Source organism: Oppia nitens, unplaced genomic scaffold (genome assembly GCF_028296485.1).
Source record: "Oppia nitens isolate AA-2021 unplaced genomic scaffold, nextdenovo-longstitch-racon4-pilon3 scaffold1_pilon_pilon_pilon, whole genome shotgun sequence".
Lineage (NCBI taxonomy): Eukaryota > Metazoa > Arthropoda > Arachnida > Sarcoptiformes > Oppiidae > Oppia > Oppia nitens.
In genome coordinates, this window is record NW_026533199.1 from 7,796,830 (window position 1) to 7,814,715 (window position 17,886).

Here is a 17,886-nt window from a genome sequence, read left to right on the forward strand (position 1 = left end):
GAATCAAATATTAAATTGAAAGTGAATTTTAATTAATGAACAAAAAAATGAAATTAATGAATGCAAAAGAGATTTAACTATTTTTTTTTGTTTTGTTTAACCAAAAGCAATGAATGGATTGTCATTTTTTTGGTCAATGAATGAATGTTTTGAACTAAAAACACAATTTTCTAGTCATTTAATAATTATATTAAATAAATAAATACATAATAATAATAATAATATTGTTTTTGAATTAATTAAGAGTGAAAGTGATGTGTTATTCAATACGTGATACGTGTGACCACATTTGTGCACTCATTGGCTGCCGGTGTGTAGTGAATGGCCGGTAATTAGATCCCGTGTGAGAACTGGTATGCGATGGATGACCACTAACTGTTGTCGTCGCCGACGATGTGCTCGTTGTGATAGACTCCTGGTCTTTGTGGTAGTGATTGGTGTCACCACAAGCCAACAGACCAGTTGATGGACAGCAATAACTGTTGGATCGCTTGATAATCAATAGACAGACACAACACGAGCCCAGTATTGTTAGCTTTTAAAACAAAATGAGTTAATTAGACATTATATTTATGATGTATTGTATCGTCAATTTGTGTGATTATAATTTATTCACATAATATTGTCATATAATATGGTCTTATATATATATATATATATMTGTAGATAACTTCCTATATAGAGAAACTCATTATTATTATTATTATAAGTTGATTGTTACCATTATTATCAAATGATTTGCTTTTAAACTAAAAATAATGATTCAATTTTAATGATGTGTTTTGTTTGACACAACTGTTTTCATAGGAAATTCATTTAACCCATAATGTAATGTTTGTCTCATAAAGTTTTGTTTTTTTATTAATGAGTATATGTCAGCTAATTGCTTATAATATATTATAATTTATAAAAATTTATTTTTCAATGCATTTATCTATTCATTGATTACATTTTTTTTAAACAAAAATGCAAAACAAATGCTAACAGTTTATTATCAATGTCACACATAAAGGTATTAATTAAAATGTCATCAACTATTTTAGACACTTCCCTGTTTTGATGCATAGACCACAATATATCAATTAATTATATTATTAAAGTAGTGAATATTTATTTATTTTTTTTGATAAACTTATCAAACTCTATATTCAATATTATATATTTTATATACAGTACTATTATTGAAGATTTAAATTTCAGTCTTATGATAAATACTGTGTATTATTAATAATTTATTATTATATGTAAATAAAATATTGTTATTACCTGTAGTGTAACGAGAGTGACCAAACCGGCCAATAATGTTGTTTTTGATGTACAAAATAGCGACTCCTGACTCTCCATATCTATTAAGGAAATACAATGAGAGAGATATTTAGTAAAAATATATAACAAAAATAATAAAAATATTTATAATCATTATTTTTAATTAAATGGTTTCAATTTTCATATTTATATTACTTTTATTGTATATATTACTATCGTATGAATACCAATGAAGTTTATCATTATTATTATTTAAATCAAAAATACTATTAATATATGCTATACTGCTTTTTAAGCAAAAATAAAATTTATTTTTTTTGTAATATCTTTTTTTTATAAATATAGTATTCATTAATAACTTTTGTTGAAAATTATATTAATCTATAGAAAAATATGAATATTTTTTCCTCATTATATCCTTCCTGTAATAACATTGTTTTAAAAATTTTGTAGTTTTATTATAAACATAAACAAAATTGTTTCTGTATGTAAAAAATTCATTCAACTCTTTTTTTTATTGAGGAAAAAATTTCAAGTTTTAAAGCAATTTTATTGATTAACTAAAAGATCTTAGCTTTAAAAAAACTATGCATTTTAACATTTGTTACTTTACATTTCATTGAGTAAACTTTGAAATAAACCTTTTTTTTTTGAAAATATAAAACTATACTTTTTTTATGTACAATGTGTGTACAGTTTATATTCAATCGATAGTCACTCTCATTTGGTCACCAAAAATATCTATCATTACATTTATAAGGTTATGTATGTATTTCAATATTTTTTATTTAAAGTTTGATTTTATGTCAAAAATATCTATCTTTTTTTTTGGTATTATGTTATGATAGGCGCTTCAAAACCGATTAGTTATGAATGAATTGCGATCACACAAAGTGTCGACAAAATATTATATAATTTATTTGAGAAGTGATTTTTACTGAAACTTTCGCTTAATTTTGATGATTTGTGCCTCAATTTTGTCGATCATTTTGTGCGATTTTTTTATGATTTTATATTTCTGTAAGATTTATTATTTTTTTTTGTTGGAAACACTTAAATATTTTATAAATCTATAGAATATAGTATTTTATTACCTCTTTTTTTATTTAATATTGAATTTACAAACAAATTTCAAAGTCAATGCAAGTTTTTTTTGTAATAGACTTTTCTTTACCATAAAAATACAGTATATTTTTATTATATATTATAAGTAAATAATTTTTTGTGATTTTATTCAAAAATTTGTAAAAAATTATTTACTTAATAATATACTAAATTTTACTATCAATAGTAAATATATTTTAAATATTTATTTTTTGCTTATTTTTTAAAAGGAGTCTTTCTTTCAACTACTCATTGAAGACCAAACTATAGACCAAATCCTCATTTATTTAGTGTATATAGTATTATGTTTTAAGGGTAATAGTTATATAACAACTAAAACATGTGATACAAAAAAAATGTTTTCACTCTAACTAAACATTTTCTCTTATTTTTTGTATACATATTATATACTTTATATGAAATTATAGTTACATAGATTGCTAACCAAAAGGAGAGTTTGCTTTTTGCATTCAATGCAAACCTTAAAATTTAAAAGTTATGTTTAGTGTATCTATATATATATAAAAGGATGAGACGTCTCTCACAAATAATATTTACAATTTATGTCTCTTTGAAACCTATTATTATGGACTACTCATAGAAAAATGCAAAATTATTTTTGCTTATGTTGTTTGTGTGTATGTTATATCAATACAACTCTTAAAACTTCAAGTTATGTATAATAAGTTATATAATATTTTATAAGCAGTTTATACGGTATGTCTACGGTGTTGATGTCTAATATACGATCATTTGCTGTATAGTTTAGGGGGATTTTCATATGTATTTTTAAATAAAATTATTATTATTTTTATGCTATTTATAAATTGTATTGATATAAGTTATATATGCATTATGTAATATAACCGTGAGGTAGAGCGATATTAAAGGCATGATTTTCTAATATTTCATCGATTTCATAGAAATTTATATTTATATTTATAGATATAAATATTATGTTATATATTTACTAGACTTAGTATTAAATGTTGAAAATTTGTAATTTTTTTTAAATATCTTCAGAAAAAATATGTGAATGATTTACGAGAAACCATTTAAAAGAGGGGTAATCCATGCGATGACTGCCTTTTTCTAATATAATAGCCCTGTATTTTGTTTTGAAGGACATATCAATTTGTTTGATAACAGAGAACCACAAAAAACAATAAGTAATATCATTTGAAATATGTTTTTGAGATTTTTGATTTTCTTTGTGGTAAATAACTTGAATTTTGATTTATACTAACCATTAAACTCTGGAACCAATGGCTTTAATAATGAGCTCTTGGCTGCCGAAGAAATGCCTTCAACGATGATCTCACGGTGGAGGGGATAGTCCGGTAATAGTGTAGTCGCCGGTGTTGTCATATTTCTTGTATTAAAATTATTATTATTACTATTCTTATTAAACAAACGGCTGTTATTATAGTAATGTTTTTCATAATGTGGCGAATGTTGTGTCTGTTGGTTAATCTCACGCTTTCTACGACCGAATGACTTGCCATTGGCTTCACCGGTACCACCCGTCCGGGTGCCGGCGTAACTGCAGTCGACTGGTTCACAGTCCTGTAGACAAAACTGGACGTTCACTTGAAAGCGTACGACCACATCGTCGGCAAACTTGAAGGCATCAAATTTTCCTACTAATGTCTTACTATTGGCCACCCGTTGAAGAGACGGAAATATTTTAGTGTCTACTGGACAGCCGTTCGAGTCGATCAATGTAATTGTTTCATCTGTTTTGCCCGATTTGGCCAACAAATCGCGTGCGAATATACCGAAAACTGTGTCGTCGTCCAACTCTATTCTTAGATATAGTTCATCACCCAATCGGGCGCCGGTTATGTCGACTCCTTGGGCATCAGTTATGCGTAACCGTATGTTAGGTGACTGTGCCGTTGCATTAACTATAGCTGTATCGGCTACCGACGGGCTATTTGATGAAAAAAATTGTTTGTTTTATGAGTTTATTGCCATTATTTTTTACACCAAAAAACAAAATCTAATTACACTTTAAGACCACTATAAAAATATTTTAGACTCTTTTTTATGATAATACATAAGAGATTTTTTATGGACTATTGTTTTATTGAATTGGAAAATAGCATTCATTGAAATTAGTTTTTAAATCCACAATTGATAGCAAATTGCATAAACCATTCAATGAACTTCATGCTAGTAGTTATGCAAAAATATAAGCAAAAATTGGTGATGAAATACATGTTTTAGTTTTTTATGCGTTGAAAGTAATTTTTTAGTAAGTTTTATGGCATTAAGTTTTATTGTCAAAAAATCTAAGACATTTATTTCTAGATTTCAAATATCTATTGTATATCAAATATATGGATATTTATGAATTTTGTTTTTTTTCTTTAAGAAAACCGTTAATAGGATTTTAAAAATGCTGTTTTAACGATAAGTTTTTGTGTTGAAATGTTTTTACGACTTTTTTTTCGTATATTTCATTTTGACTGATAATACTATTTGGTTATTACTATAACATTATTATTGTCTTTCGGCTTAAGTCACTAATTGTTTTGCTTTTCGCAACAAATTTATATACTAAAAGTTCATTAAAATTATCGTTTATTTATCTAAAATAAAACTGTGTTTTATTATTTTTTAAAAGTGAAGTTATTTAGCGATTATTTAATATACAAATAATCATAAAATTATAGTTAAGATCAGTGAAATTAATTATTTTTAAATTTTATATATTAAAGCGATATTGAAATTTGATTATCAGAGCCTTAATGACAGATCATTATTTTATAATTTATATTTTTTTTGGTTTTATCTACTATTATCTATATATCTATAAAGAAATTATAAATTTATTTTCATTTAAATGATTGATTTTACACGTCATTATCACAGTAATAGAAAATTATATAATAAAAACTATTTATTTAATTTATTTAATTTGACTATTTAGCGCTCACTTAATGCACATATTAAATATTTATATACAGTATAAATTATAATGTATAAGCTATTATAACAAAATATAATTACAGAGATTTATCAAAATTTATTAATAATTTAAATATCATTTGTCTTAACACTTGAAGAAACAATTTATATTACTGTAATGTTTTTAATAATTTCAGTGAATATATAAATGTTTTTTATTCAAATTGCAATATCTCTAAACACAAGTCCTAAAGCAATAGCAATGTCTGAATCGTTTTAATTAGTATTTTTCATACCTTTATATATACACACATTACGTTATATACTGTATATAAACCTGTGCTTCAAATAATTGGTTTGACTTTTGTTTAGTGTATAAGTTTTTTTAAATATAATTTTCGGTATACTATTTATAACAGTATAGTGACAGTAATGATTAGGGAATTGAAATTCATGAATGAATCTAAATTTTCAGTAAATATTCATAAAAATATATTTTTATATTATAAGATTTGACGAGAGAAAGAGAGAGAGAGAGAGAGAGAATCTGTTTCAGGAAATAATGACTAAAATTTTCTTTCACTTTTCAAAATACAGTACAACAATGTGTTTAAAATATATATTAATGTCTGTTTGTATTGTTATTATTTTGACACTTAAGAGAAACACAAAAGTACTTAAATTTTTTAAAGAGATATTTTGTGTGACATTTTTTCTCAAATATTAGTGAACAAAATTATACGATATCTTTTCAAATTTTCTGTGAAAATAAAAAATTGTTTTAATGTTTTTTTTAAAGGGAAAACACATTTTGTTGCACTTGTTGTTCAAAATATATCAATGATAGGTCTCATTATTTAAGTACTCTCTTACAGGTATATACTTGACTACACCTTATAGTAAAATGTTTTGTCGAGTTTATCATTATAATCAATAGTCCATACATGCAATAGACAAGAGAGTAATACATTATTTTTTATATAAACCGAAAAACAACTATTTGTTTGACTAGTATTAATATATGGGAATATTGTATTTGTTTGAACACTTACTCGGATACAACACTATATGAATTAGTGATAGTCTTGTTGATGGTCTCAAAATGACAGGTCAACTGAACCATTCGGTCACCTTTTCGTTGTATTAATGGATGATTTTGTATGACAACCAATGAGGAATATTTACCATTCTTTAAATGTATCCAAACATACAAATAGATATCAAAAAATAATTTAAATTATTTTTAAGCTATAGATAAACTTATAGTTTAAATAGATATTTCACAATATTTTTTTCCATTTCATGATAGAAATTGTCTCTTTTTTGTAAAAAAATTACTGATAATTTTTAGCGTGATTTTTGTGTTGTTCAAAATAATTTTAAATGATTTTAAAATGTTAATTACTATAAGTTTTTTAAATAATTTATGACTAACACTGTATCTAGTGTTTTATAATTTGTTTATACTATATTTGTATATTTCCGGGTATTTTTTTGAATGTCATAGTGTCTGCAAATATATATTTAATATATTTATTATATCATATATGATTATTATACAAATATATAATTGCATGCGATATCATTGGTTGAGTTATTATTATTTTCATTAACTGTATCTTTATATAGCGGTATAACTTAAAAAATCATTTATCAATTGGCAAATTGATTGCATGAGTCTATATCTGATAATTATTTTGATTCATAGATACTTAATGTAGTATATTAGTGTATTTTATAGAGTATAATTAAAAATCAATCAATTTTTACATCTAGTGAAGCTCTCTCTCTCTCTCTCTCTCTCTCTCTCTCTCTCTCTCTCTCTTTCTTTCTYTCTYTCTYTCTTTCTCTCAACTTTCGTAAAAACATTTAGATATTTAATAGTGATAAATATGTCTATCTTTTGGACAATCTATGAATAGAAATGAATGTTAAAAATTTTGATATTTTATAAATTAATATTTATACACTATCTAAAATATTTACTATTTAGTATAACATTATAACCTAAGCTTTGTTTATTGGGTAACTCTATACACTATAATATATATATATATATATATTAATAGAATTTTCATTAAATTACATTTTATGGTCAATTTATGAATTTTGTTATAATAAAAAAAACTATACAATGTTTTGTTATATTATAACATTAAGATTGATTTTGTGTTCATTTAGTTGTCAATTATTTTGAATGTATATGTTTTGTGATGTATTATAATCCATATAAGACATGATATGTTCATAACTTACATCCTCACGAATACCACAGGAGGACCGGGGGCTGAACGGCATTGTTAACAGTGTGTTAGTTGTCGATCGGCCGACACTCTCGCAGCTGATCGGCTCCTCCTTTGAGTATACTTTGCCATTGAATGGATCGGCAGTGTTGAGGGAGACAGTCATTGAGTCGTGATTACAGAATAATTGCACTGAAAATATAATACATATATTAAAAAAATACAATACTTATATAGATATTTGACATTAGGCTTTACTGATTAGTTTTTTCATATTTCTATATACAGTACAATACAAGTATGTAAAACATTATTAAACATAACTTTTTTGGTTTTGTTATTTTAAAACCCGAATACTATTATATGTGAATAAACTATAGATAAAATATAATCAATTCAATGTTTATATATCACTATAAATAATTGAAAAGTTTATAGTTTTGTATAAGAATAAATAAATTGAACTATATGTTTTTTAGCCATCTAAACATCAATAAATTACATTTTTAAACATTTTTTCAAAAAAAACATAAATAATATTTTAGTTATAAAGAGAAATGTGTGGTCTGTTTGTATGTTAATTTATATTCAATTTTATAAAATAAGTTACAGTAAATATAGTAATGTACTGCATAGACATACAATAGCGTATATAACTATTATATATAAACTATTTTTATTTTATTTTTTTGCTAACCATCAGATTTAACTTTACCTTAACATCAACTTATATCTTATTATTTATAAATATATTTAATATATTTCTATTATACATTAATTTATACATAATATACTGTACTTATAGTATGTGAGGTTTGCACACATTTATGTTGTGTAACATTAATTTTAAAAGTTTTTTCTAGACTATCAATTTATAGCTATGTTTAACACAGTGTATACTATTAGACATATATGAAAATTCATTAACTTTTACTTTTTTATATAATATTGCTCTTGAAATATATATATCATATAAATAATACAATAATATTCGTAAGTTTTTTTTTTGCTTTGTATTGTACTGAATATACTATTTTAAGTTATTTTTGTAATGAATTATCATTTATAGTTTATTGTATATTTTCTCATTCGTGTATTTTCTGATAATTGTAGAAAAAATCATATTTTATATTTTTTTTATAAAATTATTTTTAGTTTTTATTTCCCATTTTTTTGTTGTTACACTTTCTTAGCTTTTAGTTTATGATAACATTAGATGTGAAACGTTTTTGATAACAATAATAGTAATAATGATAATACTGTATATAATAAGATTTTACTCTCTATTTTAAAAGTTACGGTAAAATAAATTTTTGAGATAATTATAGCCAAACATGAAAAGTTGTATAATTGAGTTATGAGTGAAAAGACATTGTGTTATCAAATGTTATGTCAAGTGAGACATTACAGCACCGACACAACAGCACACTTACAGTCGAGACATGACGAGCGCTGATAGTAAATGGCACCGGAATGTGAATCCAGTGCCCGAACCCCTCCAATAGCGAGCGCATCGTCGCTACTCAGCCAACACTGGGCCGCCTGTTGTGAATATGTGAAGGAACGACACACGAAAGCACGGGTGGCATCACATAGACTGCGGCACTGGTCGGTCGAGAAAGCTGTGCGCACCAAATCGGCCCGTTTTATGTCAATATTGTCAAACTTATCGAAGTCACAACCGGGTGGTCCCGATGGTAGTGCCGCGCATTCGTTCTCGAAATAGTCGACCGAACCGGCGGACACTCGATATGCAGCCGGTTGTGAACGTCGGTCCTCCGACGATAGGCGACACTGTTGTAGGGCATAGTCGTATTCACCTAAAATTGTTATTACAATTAGTGGTTTAGTTGTTATAAATATTATGATATTAGGTTTGTTCAAAACTTACCGGATCTACAGTTAAATGAGCGCTCTTTAAGACATAATTCCTGACACCGGAGACGACTGGCCACTCCATTGAGTATTCTATCATCGAAACCACCCAATTCTTTACCCATAACCCTCTCGAAAGTCCAGGCCTTTTCACAAGGAGTGGCCGATAGACATATCTTTTCAAAGTAAGACGTCTTATCGGTTGTCGATACTATCGACGCCCCTCTATTGAGACTATCGTAGTCCATACCCGTGCAAAGGTGTTTGTCGTAGTTTATCAAAAATGCCCGACATTTAGGTCCAGCTCTGCATCTATTATTGCACTCAGCGGTCACTGGGGTGTCCTGTAGACCAGAATATAGAGGATATAGAGGTACACCTCTAACAGTAACCGATGATATTTTCTCGAAAGACATGGTCGTACCGGTGGGACATTGGGCTGGCATTCAATTGACATAAAAAAATATTTATTATCTTTTTTTTAAACTTATTATAATACTGTAGCTATTTTATAGCTATAAATCATAAAATATAAATGTTTAGCACTCTTTTATTTTAATATTAGTTTATCTATCAATTAAATTGAATTTATGTGAAAAACGTGAATTATTTCATACTTTAATCATTTAAGCAAATTACATAAATTAATTAGATTTATGGGATCTTATTAATCATGTTTACATTAATAATTAATTTATATATACAGTATGATTAACAAATTAAAAGCAATTTGCCAATATATTATAGCAAAATATTATATTAAATAATTTATTGATTTTTTTTAGTGATAAGTTATTGCATTATCATTAATTGTTAAGTAATAATATGCTCTCTCTCTCTCTCTCTCTCTTCTTTCTCTATTTTCTAGTTTTTATATTATATTTATGTTTTTTTATTTGTTTATCAGATGTACATCTCACAGATATATTACAGATTTATAGTTAAGATTATTATATAAAGAATATTATTACAGTGTAATATAATTTACATACAGTATATATTATATATAACATTTATAAACCGTTATTTTTTTTATAATGCCGGTAATCGTTATAAAAACAATCAATTTATTTAAATGCTAGATTATTATTTTGTTTATATATTATATATAAAATTGATAATCCATACATAGTTTGCATAACTTACAAATTGAAAAAACAAAAATTAATTTTTTATTGTGACATACCTTTAATATTATGGCCCATAGAAAACAAAAATAAAATGATGGATATATAGTATCCAATGTACGGAAGATTATTATAATAAATCATAATTGCTTCTCATAAACACAACTGGCCATTATATAATCAAAAAAATATGATAACTAATAATATTTTTTATTGTGGGAAATGATTTTAAAATGATTGATGTTTTCAAATTTTTTTTAAAAATAACAATTAAGTTTTAAACTATATAGTTAAACCAAATTGACCACAAAAGTACTTATATAAAACTATATTGAATATTTTTATACTTTTATCACACAATTTTAATGATCACCCAGGTAGCTCAATTGTTATTTCAATTGCACGCACAGTCACATAAAAAATTGTTTTCCAAAAATAATGGGTGGTCAAAGATGATCATTGAAGGGACTGTTAGATAAACTGTTTCAATAAAAAAAAACTTTTTACAAAGATTTAAAGTTACTTTAAATTTGTTGAATATATTGAAAACTTAAAAACTACTTCATAGTCGGGTACCGGCCCTGTGGCCTATGTGTCCTTTAGGTGGTTGTAGTGGTGATTCAAAAAATAGTTGACTACTTTATGCCGGCACTACAACTAAGTCACTGACTTAAAGCATAACTTTTCAATCGTGTTATATAACAACATAACAATTGATGGAAAGTGTCTGCAATTTTTTGAAAGAGACCACCGGTTTCTCACTAACTAACAGTGCATGCGTTCAAATAGTCAAACCTGTAGTATATTATACATGTATTTTATAATATTATAAATTACTGACTTTATTGCCATCTTTTAGTTTTAATATTTTGGTCAAAATATATCGTTTTAGTTGTTATTTTTTTGCATAATTAATAACTTATCACAACATTTTATTTATTATATATATTATTAACTAATTAATTTTTAAAAGTTTATTTATATTTTTTAAAATATTTTTTTAATTATCAATTTATATAAATATATAAAAATATTCTGATACCGGTATTTTGTAGTACTTTATACAGTATTAATTGGAAACTTATTGATACAATATTATTTAATATTAATATTATTTTCAATCTAAAATCATTATTGATGTTAATGTTAAATATGACAGTATTAAAAGATATCATTAATAGATAAGATATATTATGTTACATTATAATAATAATACTATTAACATATGTAAAAAATAATTATATTTTATTTAAGTTATATTAATAGATTGTATGAAAAATAACAACAAATAAATAAAGGATTTTTCCCGAAAAGACATTGAAATATACAGTATTGTTATGGATATTGAATATTGTTGACCAAATTATGATATATAAATTACTAAATACATAAATAAATAATATAATTATGATAATAATAATAACATAAAAATGAAAAAATAATATATATAGTAATTTACAAAATTATAAATTATAAAATAAATTAATAGCTTTTTACTTCCTTTTATTTTATATGAAATTTCATTAAAATCTATAAATATTTGATCCATTTTGGGACAAAACCTTTCTTATTATAAGTTATTAAATATTTTATGACTATAAGAGATAGTTTTATTTTTTGATTTTTATATTTATTTTATTAAGAATCTCTTATTTGAATTCAAAGAAATATTAACAAACACTACAAGATTTGCTATTGTTTTATAATTAAATTAAGTCAATCAAACACTTTAATATATAAATTTTATTTATTTTATTATTTAATACATTATTGTCATAAAATTAAATATTTATGACATGAGATTATAATATATTCAAAAATATAAAACTTTTTAAATATATTCACATTTTTTGGTCAGATTTAATCAGTGGACCCATCAGTGCTCTAACAGTCAGTTTGCGTTATACTGTATATCTTTTCACTAAATTTTTTATGTATAACACATACATAAGATTTTGGCTGAAATGCCTAAAAAGATTTTACTTGTTTTGTAAGTTTGTTGTTATTGTGATGACTGTTACTACTCATGGCTTATAAATTAAATAACAAATAAAAATAGTTTTTTTATGATATATTTTTTTGTATCTTCCGATCTATTGTTGGCGTTTTATGAGACAATCTTAGCGTAACTCAATCTATTGATGCGAAACACCCCTTATAGACAACTTTTAACGTAAACTTGAAAATGTTATATCAATATACATTTTTAAATTTAGTAATTTTTTTATTACTATTGTTTTTAGATAAATATACTTAATATTGAATACGAAAATCATATTAAGAAAACAATTTCAGATATCAATTTATATATATATATATATATATATATATATATATATATATGTACGGTAAATTATATATATATTTATAATATGTTCAATATTAAGTTAATATATGTTCAAAATATGTATCTATACAATAGATATAATATAATATAAATTTATTTACAATTTATATACAAAATATATTGATATTTTATATGATTTAGCATGCCGACTTTGAAAACTATCAAAATAAAAATATTTAAAAATATTATTTATTCAAACGTATAATATATTTTGTTTTATATAGCAATAAAAAAATATTAATATTATTACAATTGTAACTATAATTTATGTGAATTTATTTCTAATTTAGATTTTTGTTTTACTTTCAAAAATTACTTTTTAACATTTAATGGCAAATAGATTTTTGAATAAATTTAAAATAAATTTTTCAAGCTAGTGCATAATTATGATTATTATTAAATCAATTATTTTTATTATATTGCTTTTCAATTGATTTAATTTGATTTTAATGCTAAACCATAGCTATATATATATATATATATATATATATGTGTGTGTGTGTGTGTGTGAATGTCTGTATTTGTGTGGACATTATGTATATGAAAAATATTTAATAATAATTACATTTGAAAATAATATTTACTGGTTTTTAAATTTATACAATATTTCTTTTTATTGTATTATACTGTAATATCGCAACTCATTTTCACTGTTGTGTTAGGGTTTGGAAAGCTAACTGTTTTTTCCTAAGAGGACAACCAGTTTATCATTAACATTAAGTTTCATTAAAACATATAATTACAATTACATTTGTAAATAGCACTTACTGTTTATTTATTGAATTATACCTTATATTAAATATTATAATAAATAATAATATAAACAGGTATAGGAAGGGTATGTTTGCCGCTATATAGTGTGTGATCCCATACATAAAATTAGCATTGTTTTTCACACACACACACACACACACACACACATAGCAAAAAACTTTTCTTTGGATAGATTATAGACATTATTTGCATAGCAATGCATTTCAAACAATATATGAATTAAATTATAAAAAATTAAATTGTTTTTTATTTGTATATTTTGAAAAGTTTTTTGTCTTCACTTTAATTTTTGTTTTTGTTGTTATTAGTTATTGTATTAAAATATTTTTTGTTTTGTTTAATATTCTTTAAACTAAAATAAAAGTTTGTGTTTTGTTAATACAATTAAGCAAAATAACAATTCATTGACACTTTGATGAATAAGAGACACTTTAATACTTTGATTTAATAACTTTCTCTCATTTATAATACTAGTATTGACACTACTATTGACCTCTTTAAGAGACTTAACATGAATATCATATATTGTTTTATTGTGGGATTGGTATCTCTGAGACGTGATATCATATTATGACTATTCATTTTGCTTCAGTAGATAATACTTTCACTTTTTTGCGTCTCTTTGATGACATTACTATTATGTCACTGCTATGGATGGATGTATTATTAACCAAACATTTTTTATTAGTAATTTTATTGTTGATATAATAAAAAATAATATTTAGTGAAAGATTTTTTAAAGATATTTTACATAAAATTTTTAACAAATTGTTGTTAATCTTTACTCTTATTTACTTATTTTTATTGCAAATAATTTTACTGTAGGTTTTTGGCTTTTAAATTGTAATTGAATATATAGTTTATTAGATTTTTATAAATTGTATATTATCGTGTGCGAAAAATATCAATATATTTTATTTGTATATTTTCATTTTAATATTGATTGAAAAATATATTTATTATCGAGTATTTTTACGAACAATTTAAATTTTTTATTGTTTTCAAATATTATAAACTAAAATTATTTAATGCAATTTTATAGAAATATATATATATATATATATTAAATTGTTACTTTGATATTATTTTTCATTTTTAAATTAATAAATAATAACTAATAATTATTATATAATATTAGTTTTATTATTATTATTATCATCAATGTATTTCTGCAATATTTTTTCTCAAGTATTTATTTAAAATGAAAATCAATATATATTATGGTCTCTCTATTTCTATCTATCTTATATATATATATACAGTATATATAATTTTTTGGCTTTCATTCAATCATTTACTACTACTGGCAATAAATTGAGAGGTGAAGGACCATAAACTACTTGTCCGGCATCTAAAACATTGCTTTTATTTAATACATACATTATATGATATTCAGTATACCTGAAGTAACTAATAAGATTTTGTGTACGTATGTGTGTGTGTGTGTGTGTGTGTGTGAGTGTGTGTCTACTCATTTTTGTCTATGAAAAAAGCAGTGCATAACTAATAATTAGCTACCTGTGCAACTCTACACAACCCGATCTTTTATGATCTTTTATATTTAAAAGATGTGTGTACTGTATGTATGTATGTGTGTGTGTTTGTATCTATGATGTGATGCCATAATTGTGTGTTTGAAAGCCATGGCATCGGAAATGATGGCCATTTGACTCTTCAAACCTAACATTATATTTTATATATGTTTATATATGAATAGAGATAAAAGAAAACTATTACCCAAACATTTATATTATTTTTATTTTTATAAAAAAAACTTATAATTCATTGTATTCAATATGTTTTGAATGTATGGATATATTTTTGGATATACTATATTCTAAATGCCATTTATAATATAACCCTAAAAACATTTTCTTTAAAAACCATAATTACTTTAATAAGTGATATTTTTACAGATTATATAAATATTCACGTAATCTAAATGTAAACTATAAATTGTTGCATATATTTTTATTTTCTTCTATATTTTATGTAATTTATTATTATGTAATAATTAAAAACTTAAAAAATTATTTGATTATAACTTTTTAAAAATTATATCACAATTTCCTCGTTTTTACTACTTAATTATTGGATTAATTTTTGTATTTACATTTTTAAAAATATTTATTAGTAAATATATTATTTAAATAATAATATATATGTTATATATTTGTCATTTTAACCATTAAATTGCATTAAATTTTAAGCGCTTTTTTCTTTAAAAAAATTCATAATATTAACTATACTTTAAAATATAATTTGTTGAACTTTTCTTATCCATCAAAAAACAACAACAAACCGTTAGATTAGATACTTTTTGATGAGATATTCAATTGATATCGACTGTTGAGGTCATTAGTGGTTATATTCATATCATTTTCACTACAAAATAATAAAAACTTGTTTTTTCATTCAATAGCCTCAAACACTTATTTTTTCATTGATTATAAAATCAATATAAACATCAAAACATTTATTTAAAACAAAAATCAAAATTAATTAGAATTTTATTAATATTAAAGTGATTTTGAAAGCAATGAAACAGATTTACATTAATTGTAGAAAAGTTTACCAATAAATATATATTTTTGTTTAATTGTTTAAATTTGAATTTTAAATAATGTTGCGTTGATAAAGTTTATCGCTTTATCGTATCTACAGTACATTTGAGATAATCTAATCAATTATAGCCCATCAATGATAATAATAATAAATTGATAAAATAAATATAATAACAAATCAACTGTATATTTCAAAAAAATGTTTTATTTTTTTATTTATTAAATTTATAAATCTATTTACGAATTAAACAATTAACTATATTACTGGATATAATGGTTACATAAAAGTTATAACTGTTTTTATTAAATGTTTGAGCAATGCTTTCAAATTCCGGTATTATTTTTAATTGATATGTGATTTAAAATGAATTGAATTATATATTTTTCAAAGTTTTTGTTATTTTATTTAATAAAATATTTTTTTAAATTTATTTTGGAGATTATAGTTTCATTGCATTATAAAAACGCATTTCCACTATGTTTTGCATATTATTAAAATTTATTTATTTAAAAAACATCTTTAACTTAGAAATTTATAATTTATTTGGTATTTACATTTTATATAATATAATTTATCATATATATTATTAATTTTGTCAAATATTATAGATTTGGAATTTATTTTAAAATTTTGGTTTTTAATAATCGCATATAATTTATATGTTGATTTATATATAATATATTTTTAGATAAATTAGTTTAGTTTAATATTTTATTTGTATTAATGTTTGCTAATATCTATAAAATTGACCTTAATCTAATTTTAAAAAATATATAAATAATGATATAAAGTATAACTTTTTTAATATGATTTTTTATCAATTCATAAACTTTTAGCTAAAATATCTATACTTTAACTATAACGTTATAATATTATTAGTTTATAAGTTTTGTAACTTTATATTGTTTTTAATTTTGTTAATAATAACTTGTTTTATTTAGCACTATCTTGATGACTGATATTAAAAACAACTTTAATTACTATTATTATTTTCCAAAATATAAATACTCTATATTTGACATAACATTTTTTATTATTTACTATACAATATGATAAATTTTTATTTTGTATATAAATTTTAATCTATATAAACTAGCAGTTCAAGTACAATATATTTACACTTAATTTAAAATAAATTATCTTAAATGTTTTTATAAAATATTATTTAAATTATTAGTAAATGTAATTTGCTTGTTATTTTTAAAGTATATATGAATAATCATTAAATAGACAAAAATACTAATAATTATTGTGTTTAATATATATTTAATATATACTTATACTTTATATACATGATATCACTGTATAAACTTTATTTGTCTAATAGTTTTAATAACAACTTGAAAACAACTTTTTATATATATGTTTGAGAATCATTAAGTATTTTCTTATTTTATTGAATTTATTAAATTTATTATTATGTATTAATACATACAATTTCAAGGCTTTATATCATAAACTGAGTCCATAACTACTAAAAGTAAAACTGTTAAGCCTTTTCTATTTACTATTGCTAACTAATGACTTAATGTTTAGTTTTTCCCAAAACAGTATAATTAAGTGTTTATTTTTAATGAATACCAATTGAATGAGTTATACATTTTCAGATATTAGCTGAAATTTTCGCACAAATTATTAATAATTCAAAAAAACAAAATTTTTATTTTTCACT

General features: G+C 23.1%; 1 protein-coding gene across 1 annotated transcript; it reads right to left on the minus strand.

Annotated features, from left to right (window-relative positions):
* Positions 1 to 214: 214 nt before the first annotated feature.
* Positions 215 to 10,643, minus strand: LOC128952034 (uncharacterized). The gene is made up of 8 exons (XM_054297358.1): positions 10,588 to 10,643; positions 9,418 to 9,840; positions 8,960 to 9,346; positions 7,540 to 7,718; positions 6,336 to 6,472; positions 3,618 to 4,303; positions 1,267 to 1,346; positions 215 to 535 (listed from the first exon to the last, which is right to left on the minus strand). Exons 1-8 carry the CDS (start codon positions 10,604 to 10,606, stop codon positions 260 to 262), a joined length of 2,187 nt encoding a protein of 728 aa, XP_054153333.1. The 5' UTR covers positions 10,607 to 10,643; the 3' UTR covers positions 215 to 259.
* Between the last annotated feature and the right edge of the window lie 7,243 nt (positions 10,644 to 17,886).

Coding starts and splice junctions, on each gene's coding strand:
- LOC128952034 (XM_054297358.1), bottom strand. Junction 9,347..9,417: donor CTCATTTAACTGTAGATCCG/GTAAGTTTTGAA, acceptor TAACAATTTTAG/GTGAATACGACTATGCCCTA. Junction 7,719..8,959: donor GCGCTCGTCATGTCTCGACT/GTAAGTGTGCTG, acceptor TTATATTTTCAG/TGCAATTATTCTGTAATCAC.